Genomic DNA, 27,074 nt, shown 5'->3' with positions numbered 1-27,074 from the left:
TAAACATTGGCATATATTTCTTGTCCCTCCAGAATTATATGAATGAAAGATACAATCATTAAGTTTAATTTTGGATCATAGGTTTCATTAAGGACATTTTGGACATCTCTGATAACGTGAGCTAGTATTTGATCCCTAAAACCGGGATGAAACACAACTCTTTAAAATTAAATTGCAACAAAACTTAATTCCTGAAAATTGCCACTAAAGCGCAGCTTAAGAAAATGAGCTCCTTTTCAGTCACTCTTGATGGTGATCTCATCATATCAGATCTCATCATCTTTTAATGAAAGGTATCTTGGTGTCTCGATTCCTCCCTTTCTTATTCCACCTATATAAACCACATTAAGAAATGTTCTTACTTCCATCTCCATAATACATCCCGGGTTTGCTCATTTCTCTCCTTCTAATGCTGAGAAACTTGTCCATGCTTTTATCACATCCTGCATCGATTATTGTTAATTCTCTACTGACAGGTGCTGCTTCCAATACTAAATCACAGCTCCAGATGATTCAAAACTCTGCAGTAATAGTCCTTACACAGACTAGCAACAGCAAGCACATAACACCCATCCTGCTTCGACTTCACTGGCTTCCCGTGTCTTACACAGGTTTGAGTCTAAAATTCTATTAATAAACTACAAAGTTTTAAATGGACTTGCTGTAGACTACATCATTGACCTTCTCCATCGCTATGCTCCTGTTCACCCACTAAGGGCCTCTGATTCTGGCAATCTTGTTGTGTTCCATACTAACCTGAACTCTACGGGTGACACGGCCTTCAGCTGTATAGCACCCAGACTTTGGAATGACCTCGCAAAATTAATTAGATCAGCTGACCCTATTCATTCTTTTAAAAGACTAGGGGGCTTCGCCCCCTGCTCGGTTCGCTCGCCAACCCCCATATTTGGTTTTCTGGATACACACATTTAAGATTGTTTTTTCTTTGAATTGTTGCTATTTCATTAGTTTCACTTTTATTTCAAAACTTCTGTAAAAACAATATTTGTAATCTTGCGAGTCTCAATATGCTGAATCTTTTTAATGAGGTCAGGACAGGTTTCACTGTTTGGAATTTCAGCATAGACAAAACGATCTACATCATCAGCATTTAATAATTTTTTTTACAAAGTAACAAAGTAAGTAGAGTTCTGCATTGGACTCCTGTCTGTAAAGTCGTGCTATTTTCCTCTCACAGTTCCAAAAGTACATGGGGTTACCAAGGTGATACCCCAGCTTTTGTCTAGGTTTTTGTACAAGGGCTAGACAGAACGTTTTTGACTCCTGGGGTAAATTTAGGTTTTTAAATAAGCAGACAGATAAATATATATACATGAACAAAGTAACCAATAAATGCATGTGCGGTAAACTCCGTTTTTGAAATTCTCAAGATTCTTTATTTGTCATATGCATAGTTATACAGGACAACACGCAGTGAAATGCATCCTGATCCGCTTATCAAAAACTGTGCAAAGTTAGAAGAATATCAGTTAGATTAACAAAAAGTCATAGATCGAAAGGTAACAGTACAGTAGAACATAATAAATAAGTAAAATTATGTGAATAAAGTAGAAGTAAGTGTTAAGGTGCAATAGTGTAGTAATTATTGTGCAAAACCAAAGTTAGACTGGTGCATAGTTAAATGAGGCAGTTTGTTTGTTTGCGCTACTGCGATCTTTACTTTTTTATATTTTCTAATTTTCCTACTTTCATATCCTTTAACTTTCTCCGCATGTGTATAGCGCCAACGGTTTTTTTTTTGAGCATTTCTAATTCCCCTGGTTTCATAGTCTCTAACCTGCTCTGCATGTGTTTAGCGCCAACGTTTGTAAACGTCTTTATGAAGTTCTACTTTGTCTTTTACTCACTGTCATTTAATTCTGAGCCGGATTGGACGTGCTTTTTTTTCAATTCCACTTGTTCCAGGCTGATAATTACTTTCCTTATTTTCTGAATTTGCACCTCGATTATTCTTTTTTGCTCTTTTTTCTGTCCAACGCATTTCAGTCTCTTTTCTTCGTGCTTTTCTTTCTTCTTTGTTTAATCGTCGACGTTTCATTTCTACCCTATTCATTTCATTTCTACCATATTCATTTCTACCGTATTGACCTTATACACTTTATATGCACTGAGAGCCCTGGAGCTGTGTGTGCTGCATGACTGCCTTTACACTACTGATTTGTTTTTTTTTTTATATTGCTTATAAGTAGGGTGTGTCTTGCAAGACTCTCGTTCTATGTTCCCGTGAGACGCACCGTGGCAGGTCTCTTTTGTCTTGCAGGTCTTTAAATTATCTTCCGAGAAAGATCACGTATCGTAGACTATCAGGACAGGGGACAGGATTTCTTTTTATAATAGACAGACAACTTAAAACGCATCTGTTCAGGAAGACTTAACTTAAACCAACATTGTGCCCCTTATTTCAATTCACTTCTCTGTTCAGATGCTCAGGATAATTCGTGTGTGTTATATCACAAATGATGTTATTTGTTTCAGGCATTTCTTTGGTATTTTAATATTTTGTATTTTACTATGGTTTATATTTTTTTCTTTTATTCTACTTAATGCTTTGTATATCCTCTATGTATCTGTTTAGTGTTCTATGTAGAAAATATTTGTATCCAATGTTACATATACCCCGCTGTTTAAATAAGCTCCTTGAGCATGGGAAAGGTTCTATATAAATAAAATGTATTATTATTATTATTATTACTACTACTTATAGTAATATTCACTTGTGTTCCTTCCCAAAATAACAAGTTTTCTCCTCTTTTGAAGAAGAGAACAGCAACCCGGAAGATGGAGAATTATGCTGATCTTTTGAGAGTGCAAATTTACTCTCTCTCTGTGAAGGTGAAGAAGACTGACAAATATATTGCCCTGGACGCAACTGTTTTTAGTACATGTTTATCCCTGTATGGGCATATATAAAACAAGAGAATCAGTTGATTTCTTGAACACCTTTGTATCTGAAGCTTACATGATTGGTGAATGATCTGGAGAATTACTGTAGTCTGTTGGTGGATGTTTCCTGTAATGTGTAGGACCCTGTCCTCTGCTCTAAGTAACTTGCTTCGGAGTGGCATTAACATTATGCCAGAGTCAACTAAATTGTTGTGAGAAATGATTTATTTTATTTTCAGTACTTTCATCTTGAATTTTTTTAGTCTTTCTTGATACTGAATTAACTTCTTAAGATTGCAATTGTAAGTACAGATACTGTATTTGTGTTGGTACAGTTGCAGAGGTGTGACCCTGCTGATTTAAAGGTTTTAAACAACTGCATTACTGAGGTGGAAGTGGTAATGTTCATTGCTAACTTTGCTCATTCACACTGGGCAGCAATCTTGAAAGCATCCTGTTTCACTTGCTGTGATGGATCTAAAGTAACTACACATCTAAAAGTCTTGCACTGTTTTGCCTCTAATCCATATGTAAGAAAGGCTTCATCCTCCAGTGACTTAATTTCAGCAGAATAAACCTCCAACAGTATACCTTAAAAACTTACAATAATTTATCATTTTCTTCACTCACTTTTATCCAGAGACACAGCAGTAAACAGGTGACATTTATTAATATCACTACACAGATTTAGGGTTCCCTATTTGTTTTCCTCTAAATTTCATAATAAATACTTACAGAAGAGATCATTAGCAGGATTCCTATCATCTCCATTTTTTTTTTTAAAGGGACCCAAAACAAAACAGGAATTCTGTGTATTGAAAGTGCAATCACTATGTGCCTGCCCGCCCACTAAGGTCCTCTGATTCTGGTAATCTTGTTGTGCCCCTCACTAATCTACACTCCATGGGTGACGAGGCTTTCAGCTGTATAGCGCCCAGACTCTGGAATGACCTACCAAAATTAATCAGGTCAGCTGACTCCATGAATTCTTTTAAAAAACAACTCAAAACTCATCTGTTCAGGAAGGCTTTTAGCTCTACTTGACTTTATTACCTTTCTCTCAGTTTACTTCTCTGTCAAGATGCTAATGTAACCTGTATGTGGGCGCGAGACCATCAATTATGTTGTCTGTTTTTTTCAGAATTTACTGTCTTAATCTTCTTTGTTTATTTATCTGGTTTGTACAATGCTATATACTGTATATTCTGCCGTTCTTTATTTATTCTGTAAGTGCCTTGAGCATGGGAAAGGCGCTATATAAATAAAATGTATTATTATTATTATTAAAAAAGTAGCTGTCTACTCAGAAACCTATTTGTGCCCACTGTACGCCCAAAGGCCAGACTGTATTTCATCTAGCTATCAGAAAGTGACTCTCTCAATTTGAGTCGCACAGCACCAGCTCCACACCAAAATGGAAAGGAGCATCTGAAATACTAGGGGATGGTGTGGTGATAAACTCCCAGAAATCCAACACGCAACAGTATATCCAACAGCAAATCATTATTGAGTGTATTTATTAAATAGTAACAAAATAGTGACTGTAGCTGTCTTTTATAACTTCTTGAGTAAGGCCTCAGACTAAAGAATGTTCCCCCCTGTAAATCCCAGGTCCTTCCTTGTCTGTTCCAGTCAGTATATCTGAGACACCAACAATTTGCAATCCTCCCAGGGCCCTTTCACAGAATGGTGAGCAGCAAGATCCGTCAATCGTTAACTTCATGCAGTTACTGCCTAACCAGGAGGGCTGTCGTTACCGGGGAGACACCTTGGCAGACAGACAGCCTAAAATAAGTGAAGCCATTTTCAGAGGGGACCTGCCTAGAAGCTGAAGCTGCTGCATTGTCCTGCTTGGATCACCAGTACACAAGACTTTTAGTGACCTCTGGAAGATTGGCATACCCTCTTCACTGCTATAGCTGGTCCTTAAGAGCTGTAGAAGTAAACATGGGTGGTATCACGAGGAAAAGCTGGCCATCTCCATTACATTGTTGTCAACATGAAGACCTGTGTGCCACTGCTTCATTTTATGTTTAAAAGAAGTAAACACGTGTCCTAAAGCTTCTTCATCTGCCTAGCCCTTTGCAAGGTGAGGGATATGGAATGAGAATTGCAAAGACTTTACTGCGAGTGCAAGATATCAGACAAGTGGGCACAGTATTAGCACAATCAGAGTGTCTGCTTTTCCCAGACAGAAAAAAACAAGCAGCATTTAAGTACAAATTCTCCGTCCCTGCTTTAAAGATGACAGAAGATGAGCAGTATGGTCCTGCAATGCTGTTCGTGCTTTTCATTTCAACCTTGATGGCAAACAAGATATATACTTTGGGACAAAAATCCAGTATTGAAATCTGACATCAGGGGCACCCTGGTAAAAGATGGGCTCCTCTACAACCAAACCAAAACTGACCCAGGTGGCACCATGCCAAACTTCAGAAGAAAGTCTACCGAGAAATGGAATGACCTGGGCAGTTCTAAGCAACACCCAAGAGCAGGAAAGAAGGAGAGCTGGACTGCTACCTCCCCTGCAGCAGGAGGTCCCACTGACATTTTCCTATGGCAGGGACAAATCCGAGAGCCTGGCTACAGCAACAGGTATGTGACATGGTTGTGGGTGGAACAATTAGAGGGAAAGGTATTGGCCACCTCATTTTTCGCATCTGTGTGTGAAGGGAGAATGTAAATATTCCTTGTCCATTTTTCCGGTAATTGGTCAGCACTCAGCACCATCATACAGTATCTAAGCAGGGGTGTTATGGATCTTCAAGCAGGAGAGACCAAAATGGCACACTTTTCTTTGTAGTGAGAGGCAGATATATTTCGAAGGTTGGCTGTCATTCTCAGGTCAGGGCATAACCAGGTACGTTATTAAAAGATGAAAGATCAGCAACCAAACAAAAGGGCAAAGCAAACTAGAAGTCAATACACAATTAAAATGTGAAAATCTAAAGTATTTCTTATATTGGTGGAGGAGCACATTTTTCTCTTGCTAATAAGTTCTTTATTCTCGCAGAGTGCAGGCATCTTTGTAGAGCATGAGGCTTATCTTGCCAACACCACATGACCATGCCCCATGACTTTACATATCAGAAATCTTCACAGGGGACACCCCCCACCCCAGACTTTGATCAATTAATATTGTACCACAACTCTGAATTGACATTGTATTATATTGCACTGCACCAAAACCTGATTTTAGTGTACCAGTGAGTACTGGCACCTCCTCATGAATCTTCACAGGGAACCCTACCCACAACACTATTTGACTGAATTTCACTGTATTACCATAAACACAGTACTGCCAGTAATTTTGATCCACTTCGAGCACTGACAAAGGCCATGCCACTGGTGACGTATGGTATTATAGTAACCAAGTTTCCAAATGGCAACATTTGATGACATCATAACTGTGCATCATTAGCACAAAGCAAACAAAATACAATAAGAACACTAAGCTCTCCCTTTTATTTCTGACAGCAGTAGAAAGAGGGTGTTTTCCAGGTGGCAGTATCATATAATGGGAACATCCTGTGTAAAGATCTGAGGAGATAATATAAAGCGGTACCCACAACTGAAAAAAAAAATAGAAAAAGATGCAGTGTCACTGAGATGACACCCAGATCTGGCATTGATTCATTTTGAAAACATGAACTTAACATATACAGTTGTACAAACCTCTTGGTCTCTACCACCAGGACGTAACGAAATTGCCTTTCAGCTCAGCCCCAACTACCTGCTAAAAAATTACTTTGCGACAGATGTAATGTGCATATATCTCAGTTTTAAGAGATCAATCTGTCCTTTATTTTCTTATTTACGTACCCAGTTCACAGAGAGAGAGATAGAGATAGAGAGCATTACAGCATTTGTGTCAAAGTAAGAACCAACCATTAATGGCGATACCAGCCCATCGTGGAGCTTTTTCACAAGTACACTAACACTATTAATCAACATACAGTATGGCCCTGTGATGTAAGAGGAAAACTGGAGTATGTGGGAGGAAACTCACAGGAAAAAAGTATGTAAACTCCACACACTCAGGACCCGGGTTGGGCTCTGTGGGAAATGAATTGTCAGTCTCAGTGAACTTGCAAAAAGATGCTAAAGGCATTTACCCCCATGGAATAATACAGTCATATGAAAAAGTTTGGGAACCCCTCTCAGCCTGCATAATAATTTACTCTACTTTCAACAAAAAAAGATAACAGTGGTATGTCTTTCATTTCCTAGGAACATCTGAGTACCGAGGTGTTTTCCGAACAAAGATTTTTAGTGAAGCAGTATTTAGTTGTATGAAATTAAATCAAATGTGAAAAACTGGCTGTGCAAAAATTTGGGTCCCCATGTAATTTTGCTGATTTGAATGCATGTAACTGCTCAATACTGATTACTTGCAACACCAAATTGGTTGGATTAGCTCGTTAAGCCTTGAACTTCATAGGCAGGTGTGTCCAATCATGAGAAAAGGTATTTAAGGTGGTCAATTGCAAGTTGTGCTTCCCTTTGACTCTCCTCTGAAGAGTGACAGCATGGGATCCTCAAAGCAACTCACAAAAGATCTGGAAACAAAGATTGTTCAGTCTCATGGTTTAGGGGAAGGCTACAAAAAGCTATCTCAGAGGTTTAAACTGTCAGTTTCAACTGTAAGGAATGTCATCTAGAAATGGAAGGCCACAGGCACAGTTGCTGTTAAACCCAGCAGGTCTGGCAGGCCAAGAAAAATACAGGAGCGGCATATGCGCAGGGTTGTGAGAATAGTTACAGATAACCCACAGATCACCTCCAAAGACCTGCAAGAACATCTTGCTGCAGATGGTGTATCTGTACATCATTCTACAATTCAGCGCAATTTGCACAAAGAACATCTATATGGCAGGGTGATGAGAAAGAAGCCCTTTCTGCACTCACCACAAACAAAGTCGCTTGTTGTATGCAAATGCTCATTTAGACAAGCCAGACTCATTTTGGAACAAAGTGCTTAGGACTGATGAGACAAAAATTGAGTTATTTGGTCAGAACAAAAAGCGCTTTGCATGGCGGAAGAACACTGCATTCCAAGAAAAACACCTGCTACCTACTGTCAAATTTGGTGGAGGTTCCATCATACTGTGGGGCTGTGTGGCTAGTTCAGGGACTGGGGCCCTTGTTAAAGTCGAGGGTCGGATGAATTCAACCCAATATCAACAAATTCTTCAGGATAATGTTCAAGCATCAGTCACAAAGCTGAAGTTACACAGAGGTTGGATATTCCAACAAGACAATGACCCAAAACACAGTTCGAAATCTACAAAAGCATTCATGCAGAGGGAGAAGTACAATGTTCTGGAATGGCTGTCACAGTCCGCTGACTTGAATATCATTGAAAATCAATGGGATGATTTGAAGCAGGCTGTCCGTGCTCAGCAGCCATCAAATTTAACTGAACTGGAGAGATTTTGTATGGAAGAATGATCAAAAATACCTCCATCCAGAATCCAGACACTCGTCAAAGGCTATAGGAGGTGTCTAGAGGCTGTTATATTTGCAAAAGGAGGCTCAACTAAGTATTGATATAATATCTCTGTTGGGGTGCCCAAATGTATGCACCTGTCTAATTTTTTTATGATGCATATTGCATATTTTCTGTTAATCCAATAAACATAATGTCACTGCTGAAACACTGCTGTTTCCATAAGGCATGTCATATTAAAAGGAAGTTGGTACTTTGAAAGCTCAACCAATGATAAACAAAAATCCAAAGAATTAAGAGGGTTTCCCAAACTTTTTCATATGACTGTAAATACCAAAGAAACCAAATATAATACAGCAATGGTTCAATTTATTTTTATCAAATGAACTACACACTAAAGCAATAAAAGGGAAAAAAATAAAATACAAACAAAGTAGAATTTGTTGCCTCTCTAGACCCTCCTAAATTGACTCTAACTCTGACATCTGGGGTGCACTCCCACTTGCCATTCTAATTATACCATACCTGAACTTTGCTTTTTCACCTCCAGTCTCTCTCTTTCACCCACCGGTGATGTTTCACCCCAAAATTTCCTTCCTGGTCCTGAATAAATTAATCTTTAGCATAATGCAACTTTAAAAATTCCATTCAGTGGTCACTCTGTGCCAAACCCAGAATAACTTCCTGGACTGGATGCAGCCCTTCTTTAGCTTAGGTTCCCAAACACAGAGCTCTGTGTAGCTCTTAAGGGGTCATTTGTCCTAAATCTTTAAGGGTGAACATAGTGCTCCCATTTACCCCTCAGGGGTGCATGTATTTTAGTGGTTGGAGTGCTTTTTTTTTTTTTTTTTAATAATCTTTGAAACCCCAATAGTCCCCGTTTCTCTTCTAAGGAGGCACATTTCCCAAGAAGCCTTCTTCAGATTTCCCTTTATCCTTTCATTCTCGTTATGGGCAAAGGGTCATACATCCTTGTAACATATGGGGGCAATCACCTCCTAGCATCCTGTAATTTTTCAGTGGGTTTTATCCTCATTATTATAGTCCTCCAACTCTGCAGGACAAGAATCGCCATTCAGTAGGTACTCTGTTTTACACAATGGTACATAAAGATAACTTCCTTTGTCATTCTCATTTGTAGAAGTTTTGTGAGGGCCTTTCACCCCACACCGCCTTTAACATAGCAACCTTAGTAGCTCAGAACCCCATCCAAACAGACATGCTTTTATACTTCATCATATGATGTTTTATTTGAAGTAACCTGGCACAGGCTTTAGTGGAGCTGTTTTACCGATACAGCATCCTAGGTTCAAATCTTGTTCATTATTTGGATGGAGTGTGATCTTACCATGTCTGCATAGATTTTCTCCCACATTCCCACAAATGTGTGTTAGTTAACTGACGATTCAAAATTCATCTTTTGTGAGTAAGCAAGTATTTATACTCCTTTATTAGTTGACTAAATTGAGTTACCTGGCATTGCTGGGGTAAGAAAGTAGAAAGACAAAGGAAAAACAGTTGAATATTACCACACCCAAACTATTAAGCACACAAAAAATTGAGCCATAAAATTGTGAGCAAAAAAAAAAAAGATGATCTGCAAATAAAAATGTGCTCAAGGGAAAGCCAGAATTCAAAGAAGACAATCAAGCAAACACTACCAAGGGCAAAGAAAGTGGTCAAAAAACACAGAGCCGAGCCAGCAAGAAACATAACACTAGGGCCTACCGCTAAAGATAATTAGACATTCTGGAATCTCCACTGAACACACCATGCACCATAACATGGTGTAACAAAAAGTACAAAAAACATGGTGTAACAAAAAGTAACAAAAAAATTTTACACTTTTAAAACTAAAATGACAACTACTTATTTACCATATACAGAACTCCAAACTAGAAAACACACATATAAGATTAATCACATACAATAAAAAATTGTTGCATTGAGTACAAACTATTTAGAATTGGAAAGCTGCTTTGTAGACGATATTCTTGTTTTTTCCTTCTGGTGCAAAGAAATACAAATTGTTCTCACCATCACAACCTGTGTGGCACTCAGTTTTCTCTGCTGACAAATCATACAGTAGTATTCCATAACACTCCCTATCTTGAAACAGTAGCACTACTTTCCAGCTTTGTCAAGGTATTGTTTCCTAATCCTAAAAGAAATGTAAATAGCGAAAAAACTGTATTCAGACTAAATGTGATAAGTGATTCCAATTCATGTTAAGATTTAAATCAGCTGTGAGGTTTTGACCACTTGCTCTCACCCTAAGCTGCTCCCACTGTGGGGTGCAAGGCAAGATTAAAAAGTATGTCAATACAAGGACTGATGCAGCTTGAAGTACTGTATGACTGAGAAATGGTAGCTGACAGGCCGTAATGGTGATGTAATGATGAATATAAAAGGTAAGAATCAAGCCCAGTTTTTTCCATTGAAAGGTTACAGTCTGTGTGGTGCTGTTTCTCTGTCAACTGATTATATCCGAATATAATGATAATATTTCATGAAACTTTCTCCAGCCCAGAGGGGGCATATCAAAAACCTAACTTATGGTGAGGAGTACCTGCGTGCCAAATTTCAAAGCCATGTCTTGGAAAGCACAGCTGTGGATAAATAACAGGAAAACAAAACAAACAAAGGTTGTGCTTTTTAGATATAGCAATGCTGACGGCAACCCTCTGGACAACCAGTTGAGGAAAAGGCAACCAAACTAGCTTTATAAATGGAAAATAAAAAGACTATGTATGATTTGGAGTGTGTAATTTACAGAAGCAATTTATTTGCATTATCGTGTTTATGAATTTCAAAAGACTGTACATTAAATTGTCCCAGCCTTGCATGATTGAGCAGTTACATGCACAAATCAAAAAAAATGTACATTTTAGAAAATGTCTGTATTTACAGACAATGTCAAATAATGAAACATTCTTAAGGTTAGCTGTGTGTAATTGCAATATTTTTAATCAACAAAATGTATAAATTAAGTTTTCATTTAACAAATAACTTTTTAAACAAATTGAAGTTAACTAACATTGTTTAATGTCAGAGTACTGCTTTCTTTTCTCCAAACATTAACAGGACAGTCATTTTAAATGAATGAATTCAGTATAAACAGCCATGTCACAGAGTGCCAAAACAAAGGAAGACCAAAGAGCACACAATTAGTAGAATCACGGAAGCACTTCTAGACTCAAGTCCACTGTCATGTCATCCCTCAAACTGCGACCCTACTCTGAGGTCACAGCACATGTAGATAGATACTCCCTGTTAAATAGCTTTTCAAGTTGCCCCTCTAACAATTTTTAGACAATGTTCAGGCATAACCCAAAATTCTCATGTGACTCATTTTCTCTTAAAAGACATCAGACCCAATTATCTTTCTTAAGGCCTTTAATCCAATGCAGTATTTTATTAGAAGTCAAATGGGAACAATTAAAAATAAACTGTGGGCTGCTGTTCTAATCACAAGGTAAGTCATTGAAGAAAGAAAGCTGATTTCTGCTCTGCTCTCCAGGCATCACTGGCCAAGCTATCCCTCAGAGAAGCATCATTCAAGCACACCCACCCCGGAGAATGAAGGTAAGCCTTGTTTAAACTGAGAAAAGGAGATTACTTGCTGTGTAACGTTTGAACAGCACAATTCTTGTAAAGACCAGTGAGCTTTGGTAATGTTCTCTAGATAACAGGCAGGCATGAGTCCTAAATCACTCATTAGTGATGAGAAATCACACAGAGTATAAAACCAAACTAGCATACAATATGCTAAGCAAAATATTCTGCCTATAGCAGAAGTGGACTTACGCAAGAATTGGTTCACCCAACTGCCTGGTAAACCACAAACCACTAAAATCTCAATCTGAGGGAACATTAGCTCCACGGATGGACCTGATCCAATGTTGAGAAATGCATTGTGGAAAGGTCGTTTCACTTAAAGTGCTAAACACAAGGCCACAAAGGCACGAAAACTGCACAAAGAAGAAAACAATCACACCACCAATAATAATTTTATACTCAGCTTCAATTAAAGAATCATTCAGCACAGTCTACCACAGGAAATGCCAGGAGACCCCAAATATTGTTAGAATGAAAGTTGCTGTAAATGTTTAAGACACACACTTGTTCTTTCTCTGTTAGCAAGGGTTCTCAGGGTGCTCTTATTACCAGGGTGGGGGGACTTTTTTTTTTTATATAACTAAGTTAATACTTTTTTTTAGTACAATACACCAACCAGTGCTTAACCAGATGCTTTTCCCTTTCACCCTTTGCTAGAAATCTCTGGGAATTAAATGTTTTCTCTGCATTTCTCCAGGCAATGTCCATGAAATGACACACAGACAGATAAGGCATAAATAATCAAGACAAAAACTCTGAATGTATAAAAAAATGAAAACCATGCAATGTAATATTAATAGAAATACTTGATACACACAAGTATAATATTTCACATGCAAGTTATGTACTGTATGAGTGCATAGCTTATTTAATCCACAGTAACACCTTTAATACAGACTGAACCTCATACTGTAGATGCCTACACTAAGTTACTTTCATATCTACTAAACACACATGGTGTATTTAAAGGAACAATCAGTCAATTTATCCTTATATTATATAGTGTCACTCATAGCACTTGACTATGCAAATAATGAGAATATAATCCATTGTAAAAATCACCAGGTTCAAATTCACTTTTGTAAAGGATCTCAGATCTTATACATACAGCATATAAATACCTAGAAGTATCAATTAATCTCTGGTTTTACTCTGTGTGATACAATGACTAGCAATAGCTCAGCCCAAAAGACCCAGTCTTGATTATATTGTTTGTAGAGTTTATTTATTGTCTATTGTATTTTCTCCAAACATGAGGCAAGTTTGAGAATTTTGCGTATAATGTGAAGAGTGAATACATTTTTAATATTCAATAGTGGAAAAGGAATATAAAGGAAGCATTTTACCTGCAAAGATCAAGATTAAAGCCTGGTACTGGCAACAACTTGTTTTGTCCTCTTCCAGAGATTGGAGCCCCTTGCATTGCCACAACGAGAACGCGTATCCCAGCTGCAGCCCAGCGCATCTCCAGATCTCCAGGTGAGATGAACTTTGTCTCTGCACAGTAAATATGCCTTCAGCCACTGGCAATCAGAGGACGACTGCTTCAGGGATCATCCTAATCTGGCAGCTCTAACTTCACACCACACTCCATAGATATAGAATTACTAGACGCCGCATGACCAGCAGCATCGTACGTCAGCGTCACCGCCATATTGCGAGTGGCACTGCTGTGGAGTGACGTAATGAATATTGTGCTGCTTGGGATTGTACAAACCGCTGTACGCTCCAAACCAGATTCCGGGGGATTACATTTCATAGATAAGGTTGAACTATTGTTTTGGTTATATTTGGCCATTAGAAAAATCCCATTTTATAATATTAGCACTCAAGGTCACCTTACAATAAAATTAAACAACATTAGTAAAATTAAAACAAGAGAATGATAAATCAAAAAGCAATAATTAGCAAACAAACAACGATAACTGGCAGTAACAGTGCAAAATTCACAATTGGTATGCCAGTTTTAAAATGTGTTATTGAATCGAGCTGACGTATATGAGAGGGAAGAGAATTCCAGAGTTGGGCAGCACTATGAGAGATGCTCGAGCTCCCATAGAACAGAGTTTGATGTGCGGTACAGAAAGTAGAGCTGCAGATGAGAATCTGAGTGAGCGAGCGGAGTGTAAGTCTGGAGGAGATCAGTGAGGTAGGGGGAGCTTTAAATGTTAGGAGCAGTATTTAGTATTGTATTCTGTAGTTAACTGGGAGCCAGTGAAGTTGAGAGAGAAGATGTGTAATATGTTCAGTGGACTTAGAACAGCAGGTTATTATCCTGGCAGCAGAATTTTGAAGAAGTTGTAAGTGATGGGTAAGTTTTTGTGGGATGCCAGATAGAATAGCATTACAGTAATACGTGAGGTGACTAGGGCATTAACCAATACTTCAGTACTGTGCTGCGTAAGAACAGGATGTCTAGAAATGTTTCGGAGATGGAAGAAGGCAGTCCGAGAAATGTTACTTATATGGGAGGAATTATTTAATAAATAATAATAATTATTTTATTATTATTTAATAATTGCCATTAATAGTGTATAAATGGATATAAATAATTGCATGTAAACGATTCGCCAAAATTTGTTGTATGTAAACGATACTGTTTTAAACGTTATTGTTTTTTCATCAGAAAACCCGGTTTCCACGTCTACCTGTATTACTTTAAATGGCACTTTTGCCACTCGCAACAGGGCGGATGCGCTGACGTATCGTGTCGACTGGGCAACACAGTGAATGCGGCGTCTATCTATATATGTCTATGCCACACTCTGTCAAAGGACCCCTAATTAGATTAGTGCTGCTGTTCGTCGCTCTGCCACTTCTCCCGAAACACGGCTTCTATTCGACGTTGCGCTAAACTGAAAACTTGAGGTCACAGTAGGAGTCGCGCTGTTTTTATATGATGATGTACACGTGTTTGAGTAAGGTAACAAAAATATATATATAGTTAAATCTGCCATTTCTCCCGAAACACGGCTTCTATTCGACGTTGTGCTAAACTGAAAACTTGAGGTCACAGTAGGAGTCGCGCTGTTTTTATATGATGATGTACACGTGTTTGAGTAAGGTAACAAAAATATATATATATAGTTAAAAGAATTCAGCTTCTCCCTACTTATAACCGTTCTCCTCACGCGAACTTGGCGCAACTCACTTAATAAACCGCAATACTGTATATTAAACAGTATATATTAATACCACGTACAAATCACAATATAAAATAACTATCAAAAATAATGCAATATAAAAGACAATAATAACATTACTTTTAACAGCACAAACGCCTACTTGAATAAGAACAAGGAATACCGACAGCCTCTTGTGACAAGTAAACTGTTGCATGCACAGAAGGTCGCGAAGAAAGGAACGGTGGATTATAACATAAAGCTTAACGTACACATTTGAAACAGTAAATCATAATTATTATTCATTCTTTTGAACTATACACAAAGCTCTTTGTTGAAAAGAAAATGTGACAAGTCAGGTAAGCAAACCGTGTAACAGAATGCTCGCGCCCTACATGCATCTCCACAGCCGACCTTAGCGCTACTGGGCGTCGTAGGCGTGCAAAACTCACTTATAAAGCCGCAGACGGGTCAAAGGTCAACAACAATAATAAAATAATAATAATAAATGCAAAACAAAATTACTTTTAAAAAGTCAAATCGAAATAACCAAGAGGTATTCGTGGTGAAATTAGCAATGTGAAATAAAACCATGTTACATTCACCCAGCACCCATGCTCTTTAATTGCTTCAAGCCTATGGTACATGGTTTCTAGACCAAGGGTTCCCAACCCAGTCCTTAGGGACCCCCAAACTCTACATGTTTTTGTTTGATTCCAGTGTAACTTTAGTAGGTAATCACTAACAGTGCACTAACACATATGGGCTACATACGATCCTTGGGGTGCATCATTTGATGAGTCCCATAATGGCCACCCATATAGAACCCATATAAAACACAGTTTGGGGTCCTGAAGCCTTGTTCACCACCGAGTAACCTAGCCTATTATAATTCTTGAAATCAATTATTTACAATTCATTAATACCTCTTACTTCAGCCCTAACTCCAAGGAAGTGCCCAAAAAATAAATGAAGAGAATCACATGCCACAAATGCTGCTTTCCATTCTACAAAAGAAGAAAACACACTCCATTTACAATTCTAATTTCTGACTGCACACAAAAAAGGATTGTCCATTCGAAAGATTAACAACAGAAACCACAATTCAAAAGGACAGAAGTAACAAACCAAGGTAAATCAAAGGCTGTATAAAGCCCCCTTGAACAGCCACATGCCTCTAGTCACATAACTAACTCATAGTAAAAGGTGGGGGTGCAAGACGCAGTTCCTGGAGAGCCACAGTGGTGGCAGGTTTTCATTCCAGCTACCTTCTCATTGAGTAACCCATTTATGATGCTAATGGATTATACTAGTCAGGTAATTCCATTAAGTTTTTTTCTTCTTAACCATCAGCCAAACAATGTGATGCAAAGCAAAACAACAAATGACCAGCTAATACAAACATCTCCAACTGTCTTAGAGGGCCACCATTTTTGCTGTAGCCTATCTGCTCTTTAGTAGTTAATGAAACACATTATGTAATTCTCTAATTCTCAGTCACTTCCAAAACTGATTTTTTTTTTCTTCACTATGAAAATGTGGGTGGTTGGCATGTGTGTGTGTGTGTGTGTTCAGCCTGTGATTCACTGGTGCCCTGTCCAAGGTTTGTTCCTGCCTTGTGCCCTAAGCTAGCTGGGATAGGCTCCAGCAGACTCCCGGGACCCTTTTCAGGGCTAAGTGGGTTAGTAAATGACTGACTGACTGATTATGCAAATGCTTGATGTACTATAATATATCACTAGTTCTCAATACTCTTCTCTTTTCAAATATTTTATTAGGGCAGATATTGTTTGAAAGACACAAGTGCAAATGAGATCAAAGTTAGCTTGCTGGTTCGCTTTTTGCAACTCCTTATTGTTTGACTACTGATTCAAGAAAAAAATTAAACAATGACAATCAATTACAATTCAGGTAAAAGAAGTGTGCTAAATTAGAAACAGTAACTGGTCATTAACTAAAAAGCAGAAAGCCAAAGTAACCCTCCAGGATCTGAGTTTGACAGAGTTTTTCTGGGGGGCTTTAATCGAAATGTTTGTGTAAAATTGAGCAGCTTAATATACTGTAAATGTGATCACGCCTGATAAAGCACCAAGAGGTTGAGGCTGATGCCTGAGAAATGGGTGTAGTTGGGGGCATTGTATGAAAACTGGCAGTTCTGACCTGACCCCGTAAAAGAGCCACCAAAGCCATACACATGTCTCACTCCTAAATGAACTCACACCATTTCATTGTACCAAGCATCTTCATCTTTGTGTCTCACAGGACTGCAAAGACGGCAGTGGTGATGTGATTCAGCGCACTTTCACTGGTAAGCGGAGACCCAACTCTGAGATGGCAAGAAACCAGGTAAATGTCGTTTACAGCAGACCTTGTCAAGTGCCGAGTACAGCAGTTGAACTAACTGTGACTTAGCTGTGCAATGCCTACAGACTGCAAACCACCTTTGCTACTCTAATAATGAAGAACATGTAGGCCACCTGACCCCTCTCCCCTGTCTCATCCCCTTTATCAATACACCCCATAAGTGCAGAATCACCCGAGAATTTATGCAAGTGACATGACTTGGTTTATATTGATAGTCTGATGTGTACCAAGTGAAGAGAAAACGAGACGCAACTTCTCCTTGTGGTACTTCAGTGTTGCTCACATCCATATCAGAAACACATTCCAGTCATGATAGTAAAAATATATTGAAAATATACACTAGTGTCTCATTCATGCCGTACTAATTTATTTTACAATAAGTGAGCATGAGTCTAGGAACAAATGCACCCTGTGATGGACCGACAACCTGTGCAGGTTTGGTTGCTACCTTGTGTCCAGTATTGCTAGAGTATTCTCTAAACTGAATGAGCAGACTGCAAAGGACAAGTGAGTGAATGAACAAACAAACAACACGTACAAAGCATTCAGCTCAACAAAAGAATAAAATTGCAGTGAACATCTAAAATCATTGCTTTGAGGCTCAAAGTACATTCATCCATCCATCACCATCATTTTGTTCAGAATCAGGGCTTATCCCAGCAGCACCAGGCACAGGTGAGAAACCAGTGTAGCATGGGATGCCAATTCATTACAGTTAGTGTGGTCTACCAGTTACAGTGTAGGACTCTAAGGCTGTGGGTTCAGTCCCAGGCTGGACTATATGTACAGTAACTTTGAGCAGGTTGTTTCACATACCAGTACAATTATTAAATATTACACGTGGAAATGATGTTCAAAGATGTCACAGATGATAGATCTATTTTTTTTGTGTGTTGTTAGGAGTAAATAGCTCTTCTCAGCTATTTCCATTGATGAACCTCACACAACACACACACCATAACCCAGTAACCTCAGATTTAAGGGTTATTTCCCCTGACACTTCTCTGTGGGCATGTGTTTCATAGACAGCCAATCCATAGTGACATATCCCTCTGCCACCAGATATTTCCCTGGTGCTCCTGGGGTGGGGTGGTCGTTAGTCATACACATGCTCTGCAGAGTAACAAGCATCATTCACCCAGTCAGTGACCTTATTTGCTGAATTATTTCTTGAAAATTCACTAAGTGTCTGGCTTAAGAAATCCTTTTTCTCACTTCCCCATGATGCTTTGCAAGGCTAACATAACACTCATTGTGAATTCCTTGGAAGTTCCAGATGACCTTTTTTGCAATGACCAACACGATCGATTCAAAACCACAAAAAAATATGGTGTCATGGCAAGACGGTAAATATTTTCTATTTTTCATGTCACCATAAAATGAAAAAAACAAAGTTATTTTTAGATTATTTGAACTTCTATAGAATAATTACTGAAAATCTATCCAGGAAAAGCAACAAAAAATTAACAAAGACTGCTGTTCATAACAATGACACTGATCCCTTGTTTCACAGACTGCTAGTAGTGATAGCAGCTTGGGAGATGCAGAGAGAGAGAGAGAGATACAGGACTCTAAGTATTGTGCTGTGCTATCGGAGCTGTTGTCTGATATACTGTATATATTGTGGCCGGGTGCAGGAACAACAGACTGCTAGATCAAAATTTGGGGCACCAACCAGGTCATCCTGTTTAATAAAAGGGAGAAATAAGCACAAGTAATGCCTGTCTTGATATGGTAAACCTGAATCTCAGGCCAAAACAACAAAAGAGACTTTCTCTTAACCAAGAGGTTGCTTCACAAGATGAGTTCCGTCTAGCAGATCATCCTGGAGTCATATTATACCTCCTACTCAGGAGGGATTCTTATAGACTAGGGACAGGAAGGGGTGGAGTCAGGTGCCCTGTCGGGTGTTAATGGTAGTGCCCCCTCTCACTCTGGCAGATTATTACATACCTTAACAGAATCCGTAAATAGATCCTCTGACACACGTGTGACTATATATATATATATATATATATATATATATATATATATATATATATATATATATATATATATATATAAAGACAAGAACAAGGAAGAAGTTTTGGGGGATCAACCCCATATATTATCACAACAGTAACAATAATAAAAAAAAGAGTATTCATTAAAGACTAAGTCATAATGTGCGTAATTTGGTGAGTGGAGGTCTTGGGCTTTATACATGCTCAGCAGGAAAAGGCAGGATATGGGCAGAAGGGAATGGTCTGGTATGGAAGATTGTGGAACTTTAATTGGTCTTCCCTTCTGGAGGTCTCCAGAAGAGAGAGAAAAGGCATTAGTGCGATCCATCAATCTCTGACTCTAAGGGCTTAACTGAGAGTAAGCTACAGACAGGTTCCCCCCTGCTCACTTCGCTTGCCAACCCCCAAAGGCCTGTGCTACACGCCAGCAACTTTGAGTCTCTGCTGCTCGTCTTGTGAAGAGAGGGGCTGGACACACCACAAGGAGATGCGGTCACTCCTCCAAAACCCCTTCTTAAAGGTGATACAATGGGAAACAAATATTTTTTTTTTACCTCCTCTTTGCTTGATCAGTTGCTGCTGCTGCCACGAACAGCAGGAATGGTTAAATCTCATGTGGCACAAAGTCTCGTCTCGAGTTTTTCATATTTTTTAGTTTATAATTTAAAAGTGGAATAAGAATCTGAAAATCTAACAACATCACATTAATGTTCGATAAATTCTGAAAAGAATGATACCAAACATATATATGTAGGTTTTAAAATAAACCCAATTTGAAGCGTGACAAAAAACGTGACATAATAATGTCACATAAAATCATTGCACTTTTAGGTTTAGGGTTTTATATATAGAGAGAGTAGATTATATATATATATATATTCACGGCATTCGAAGTCTGTGTCACAATCTGTTAGTGTGGGTGGTTACCTACCAGGTAACGCTTTGTGGTTGGCCAGCAATCTGCTAACATCCGCCACGGTGCCCTCAGTTTGTGTGTATATATATATATATATATATATATATATATATATATATATATATATATATATATACAAGGGGGAACCGAAAAATAACGAGAATTAAAAAACACAAACATATTTCTCTAAAAACATTTCCAAAATTTAATCACCCTCAAAATACTCTCCCTGAGATGCAATACACTTCTCCCACCGCTTTTCCCATTGTTCAAACCTGTTCTGAAATTCTTGCAAAGTGACAGCCTTCAGTGCCTCCGTCGTTTGCTTCTTGACTTCCTTTACATCCTGAAAATGCTTTCCTTTAAGGTCCCTCTTCATTCTTGGAAATAAGTAAAAAATCGCTGGGTGCAAGGTCCGGGGAGTGGATGACTGTTGTCATCCTGTTTTTCATGAGAAACTGTCGTACATTCAATGCTGTGTGAGCAGGAGTGTTGTCATGATGCTGAAGCCACTCACCTGATCTCCAGAATTCGCGGTTTTCTCCACACTGCATCATGCAATCACTTGAGCACTTCAAGGAAGCCGCTTGACCAAATGATGCTGAGGGCAGTCTAGTACACGTACCTAGCAGCAAATGTTGGACCTAATGCCCCTCCAGCCTCCAGAAAAAAATTCTTGTTATTTTTGGGTCCCCCTCGTATATTATATATACATATGTACATCTTTTTTTCCTCTTAGTGGTAGTTTGTGGCAATTTATATTTTGTTTGTGGTTACTGTCCCGTTTGCATCATAGTAGCACAGTCGTTAGCAGATTGTTCAAATCAGAGGATTTATAAGCACTAAAGGCATTTCATCTGCTTCAGAACTTTTATAGTTTCTTAGAGAAGAAAAACCTTCCAGGACATCTTCCACATGTAGATGTTGCTTTCAGGCTTTAGCTGACATTGCGTGTCACAAATACCAGTGGTGATCGATCTTTCTCCAAGCACCGGCTAGTGAAGAACAGACTCAGATCCACAATGGGACAGGAAAGACTGGATTATTTCACTCTGATATCGATTGAGAGTGATCTGGTTCAGAAACTGGATTTTAGTGATCTGATCAAGGGCTTTGCTACAAAGAAAACCAGAAAATTACAATTTTGAGAAGCAAGCATGTGTCCGTGTTAATATGCTGAACGGCCTGCAATATTTGATATTTTTGCTTTGGTGTGCATTTGCCATAGAGACCTAATAGTTACTTGTGATCAGTGCAGCAATTGCAAATGAAATATAAAGCTAAGACTCTGCAGAAGGCATTTACTTTATTCTGTGTCACTTTGAGATCTTGATGTTGATGTGTATAGTACTCAAGAGTGTTTTGTGTAGGTAGTGCCCCACAAATATCTCCAGCCTGGTGGAGCCCAACCCTTCTTAATCTGCCCTGTCCATTGCAATTTGCACAGAAGAGTCAAGGAAAAAATCAATAGAGGTACAGCTAATCAAAAATGGAAGGAAGAGAAGGGGCAATTTTAACATGAGGTTAAAGACCAGATACCCTAGGTGTGCAGGTTAAGCTAAGTGACAACTCTACATTTTCTCAGCAAGAGTGAGTGAGTTTGTTTGTGTATGTGAGAGAATGAGGGGTAGGCATCCTATCTAGAGATGTGTCCTGAATTATACCTGATGGACAGGCTCTAGTTCCCAAAATTATTAAGGAAAAGGACGAAAAAAGAGGCAAAAGGTACTTTCCATTCTGAAAAAGGAAGTGAAAGGTTGAAACAGCATATTTGAATTGGAACACAGACTGAAAGAGCAAGCCAAAAATAACTGTGACAGCAAAACAACACTGAATTAGTACAGAAATCCAAGAATGCCACAGATAACAGCATCAGCAAAGATCCCTCCATATTTAAGTAATAATAGACTATTATTATGCAATGATACTGTAGGTCTGAAATTAAAACTTTATCAGTAACACTTGGGGGTCCCGGTACACTTGTTACTGACCATACCTAGACAATGTACACAGGTGATTGTGAAGGCTAAATTGATTATTTAGCACAGTATGTACAGTGCAAGTCAAGGGAGGTTAAATCTAAATTATAGATTAATATTAATGAGGTGTCATCTGGAGCACAGTGTGTAGTTTTGGACTCCATATTTAAAAAACTCCAGCACTATTGTACATGCTGCAAATATAATCAGAGGTGACCTGAAAGAGGTCTTTAAAACTTCTGAAGGAAATTAGAGTGGTGGATACCAGATATTAACTTCAAAATGACTTCTTCAAGGGTTCATTTCATGCAAAGGCTAAAAAGAGAATCATAGATATGTGGAATAAGTCGTAAATGTACCATAGATGTGTGGAATAAGTCATCCAGAAGTGAAGTGGATCACGGTTTTCTTTATCTTCATATCTCAGCTGGGTCATATTTTCAATAAGAGTGGGGAATAAAGACTGATGAGCTGTGTCAAGCTCTGGTTAGCTCAAAACGTACATAATGTTACATTCTTATGAACAATGTATATTAACATAAAAATTTAATGGAAATACAAACAGGCCAGAGGAGATAAAGACACAGAAGTACGGTCACAGAGTGAATGATCTTGACAAACAGAGAAGGAGAAAGATAAGAGGTGCCATTTTCTGGTAATAAACTGCTGCTTTAGAGGCACTAGTAATGCAATGTATATTTGAATATACGGTACATTACATTTTAGTCTTGCATAGTCAGATGTGATTGTCAGATAAGAATATAAGTTTGGGGACAACTTGTTAAAAAGTTTGGAATGAAAAGCAGCAAAACCCAACTCTGAAAAGGGTCAGCCCATAGGGCTTCTTCCTAAACACCCGCTCCCAACTCCTCCAGTCCGTCCATTTTAAACTGCTGGGCTTTCAGGGAGGGAGCAAAAGGAACTGAACAAAAGAAGCTGAGAGAAAATGAAAAGCTCAGATTGCTGTTATCCATTCAGGAGCTCACAAGGTAACTGAAGATTAATTTGTGTACACAGAGGTAGAAGAGACAACAGACAGACAAATGTCGACCGCTGTAGCTACCTGGCTCCATGCATTTAAGACCTGCTTCTGTCTGCTATGACACCTTTCTATCATTTTGACTACTGCATCACTGTACAGCACAGCAACAACAAATCGAGTTTAGGCGAGCATTGTAGTCTATGGATATGCTACGTGTTAAAATGTCTGCGCATGCCATACATTCTCACATGGCATGTTTGCATTTCCATTTGGTAATAATAACTTCCTTTAGTTAATCTTTAAGACATACAATGAGAAGGTGAATGCTGCACAGCCTCATCTGGGCTTCTACTGGTGTTGTTACACAGATTTGTTGATTCAGGTGTTTGGAGGACTGAAATTTACATCTCCGACGACTCTTTATCAGCTTTCTTAGTAGTAGGCCTTTCCACATCCTTTTGATGGGGTGTGTCATACCTTTAACTTCAAATGCATATTTTGCAATTTATGATTTCGCAATTATAGCAGTCAATTCTTTCAGCCTTACATCAACTCCTACACCATCATTATAAGTGAACGACAGTGAGCAGACACAGTGCCTGTGACAACATATCATTCACAATACCAATGTATAAGTATAATCTAATTAATCTCATGTTACTGAAAGGTTTTTCACTTGCATCAGGTTATGTTTATTTTCAAAACATGCAATGTGATCTCTGGACACATGACCCACATTCATATGTTTAATAGGGGTCTTTTTAGGAGATTTTTTCAACTGTAGACAGTCCATCAGACCAGGTTATGATCTTTGCAGTTCAAATTCACTGCCCCTACTTTGAGCGCCACCTTCATAAGGCATTGGATTGGTGTAGAAATGTGCCACTCAGTGCATTCACTCTCATTTCTTTACATTTATATAGTGTCTTTATTACTACTCAAATTCGTGTTGCCATCGGGGAAAAAAAAAAGTAGCGTTTCTTCCCAATGAATAGGCGTATTAGGCGTATCCGTGAGAATTAAAAGATTCTAAAAACGTTGGCACGGTACCCATGCAAAGCAGATTAGAGATAATGGAAGTACGAAAATTCGAAAGTCTCAAACAAAGGATGGTAAAGATTGCATTAGTGCAAACAAATGGAAATTATTACTCAGTGAAATAACAGAACAACGAAAAGAGATCGAATATATTGTTCAGATCTAAACTTTAAGTCGGAGACTTGTAGATCGTCTAATTCGTGTTGCCATCGGGGGGGGAAAAAAAAGTAGTGTTTCTTCCCAATGAAGAGGCGTATCTGTGAGAATTAAAAGATTTGTTGTTTGGTGAAAGTGAAATACCGTGAGAGAAAATTTCAAGCCCTGCAAGACAAGACTTTATGCAAAGAGATTTGGAAAAGTCCTGCCCACATAACCAGGCACACAGTTCAATCATTTATAATAATAATAATAATAATTCATTACATTTCTCATTTGTGTGAATGCTATTGTCAGACACATTTCTTGTAGAGAGAAAGAAATGATATTCACTTGCAGGCAGTTATTCGTTGCATTGTCACGATGTAATCCCAAGCACGGAATCAAAATTCAATGCGATATTGATAAAAAAAAGGTAAAAGCGAAAAGAGAACAAAAATATATGGACATAGGTGATATGACAAAAGTGTGCTGTGCGAGATGCAGATCACACGGCACGGCAGCAATCCAGCAGCTGGTCGAGCAAAGAGGAGGTAAAAAAAAAATGTATTTGTTTCCCATTGTATTACCATTTAAGAGGGGGTTTCGGAGGAGCGACCACATCTCCTTGGGGTGCGCTCAGCCCCTCTCTTCACAACACAAGAGGCAGAGACACAAAGAGGCTGGCGCGTAGCACCGGCCCCTAGCAAAGTGAGCAGTGGGCGAAGCCTCCTAGTACATTATACATTTATATATCTGGATCAGTGAGACTAATTAGATTTAGGCTTAGGCTTAAGTGACAGCATAGTAGTTGAGGACTCCAAGCAATGGCAAACTTGAAGCCAAAAATAATTATGGTTTTCTGTAGCTCTGAAAAGTAAAAAAAAAAAAAAAAAATTGAATGTAGGAAATGATTGGAAGAATGGAAGAAAAAAGCTTGGAGCAAAACAGAACATTTAACAAATGTATCTGTCACCATGTAGCCTGCTTCTCTAAGTCACTGATATGGTGGGTCACTACTGCTAGTGCGCGGCTATTAATATATAAACATAATGTACAAAAACATGTGGATAACAGGTGCAAAAAAAGCCATAACTGGCCGTGCTTCTTAATTTCAGAGTGGAGTTTTAGCAGCACAATCACAGATGACCCGAAAGATGTGCAAACAACGTTTCAGCGAGAAGAAACGAATCAAGGAGATCATGGACAAGAGATACCGAGGAAAAGATCAGCAGATGGCAGTCGAAAATGGTAAGCACAACATAGACTATGTAGAGACTCACAATGATATTACTAATCAGGATTATTAATGATTTGAACAGAGTTATTAACATTTTTTAAATAACATTTATTTTCTGGCCAGGTGAATTGGAGGCAGCTGCCCGTCTTATAAAGCGACCAAAAGAGAAGGACATCTTTTGGGATTCCTACTGCGGAGAACAGGTTGACCTGGAGGAACTTATGTGTGCAAGTCCAGAATTGCCTCACCATGATCAGACCAGGACCAGTCAACAGCTCTCTCCAGCCTCAGGAGAAATGAAACTGGACACCAGTAGGTCAGCGATCAAATCTGCAAAAAGAGACGAGATGGTTAAGAATTGGATGGATTGGAAGACAGAGAAAAATGATATGACCCTAAGTGACAACTTTTTAGAGAGTTACTGGGGAGAAACAAGTGAAAATGGCTTGTCCAAGGAGGTACGGAGACACAGACTGGAACCCGAGACCCACAGAAAACCAAATGTCAGTATGGAATTCATATCTGAGTCTCTCCACTCAGCAGAAAAAGAGCAAAAATTGTCCCATTCTAAACTGTTCATATCCAGCAGCTTGCTGGAACCTGACTGGAATGTAACGGTCATGAAAATGGATGATTCCAGGCTGGACATTTGTGGGCCTAAGCAGCCACCTAGGCGGCATCGGCCTGAACTAACCAAGAAGAGAGCAGGAATGCTTCCCAACTTAGACAAGTTTTCAACTGATGACATCTGAGAGGCATCCAATTTTGATTGGGACTCAAAAGAGAACAAGTTATTTTCATTCATCCCTTCCTTTCTTCACTTTCAAACCCCTCAATCAAAATCTCATTGCAGGTCTACATGTAACTGAAGGTTACCTATTAAGCATTAGATACAACACATACAGTGGATTTAGAAAGTATTCATACCCCTCCACTTTCTGCACACTTTATGGTGCTGTGGATTAAATTTTGAAAGAGCTAAATCTGACCTTTTTGCCCATCAACCTACATCAGGGGTCCCCAACTCCAGTCCCTTTTTTTCTTAATTGCTGACCAGTTTTTGCTGCTAATTAACTCCTTTTCCTTTCATTTTAATTAACTTGATTTTTTAAGATTTGTTCCCCTGAATTTCTTCATCGTTCCTCTGAATTGCTTCATGTCTTTCCTTAAACGGCACCCAAACAAAAATGAAATGTGAAGTGAGTGAGCCAACAAAATACCAACTAAGTCAGGGCCTCAAACTCCAACCAATTTCACTCCAATTAGTTGCTTAATGAGGCGCTGAATCTTGTTGTTAATTAAACCCGTCCTTTAATTCCATGGC

The 27,074-nt window shown here is 38.7% G+C and overlaps 1 protein-coding gene across 1 annotated transcript; it reads left to right on the top strand.

The window, feature by feature from the left end:
- Positions 1–4,502: 4,502 nt before the first annotated feature.
- LOC114666507 (uncharacterized) lies at positions 4,503–26,502 on the top strand. The gene is made up of 6 exons (XM_028821403.2): positions 4,503–5,499; positions 11,874–11,938; positions 13,376–13,450; positions 17,356–17,439; positions 25,629–25,761; positions 25,874–26,502. The coding sequence occupies exons 1-6, from the start codon at positions 5,283–5,285 to the stop codon at positions 26,500–26,502; spliced, it is 1,203 nt and encodes a 400-aa protein (XP_028677236.1). The 5' UTR covers positions 4,503–5,282.
- Positions 26,503–27,074: the final 572 nt, after the last annotated feature.

Source organism: Erpetoichthys calabaricus, chromosome 16, assembly GCF_900747795.2.
Source record: "Erpetoichthys calabaricus chromosome 16, fErpCal1.3, whole genome shotgun sequence".
NCBI classification, from domain to species: domain Eukaryota; kingdom Metazoa; phylum Chordata; class Cladistia; order Polypteriformes; family Polypteridae; genus Erpetoichthys; species Erpetoichthys calabaricus.
This window is presented reverse-complemented; position numbering and strand designations above follow the sequence as displayed.

Bases quoted from the DNA above. Each gene is read 5' to 3' on its own strand.
- LOC114666507 (XM_028821403.2), top strand. From the start codon at position 5,283: ATGGGCTCCTCTACAACCAAACCAAAACTGACCCAGGTGGCACCATGC. The intron at 17,440-25,628 runs GTAAATGTCGTT...TCTTAATTTCAG, and splicing joins CTGAGATGGCAAGAAACCAG to AGTGGAGTTTTAGCAGCACA. The intron at 25,762-25,873 runs GTAAGCACAACA...TTTTCTGGCCAG, and splicing joins GCAGATGGCAGTCGAAAATG to GTGAATTGGAGGCAGCTGCC.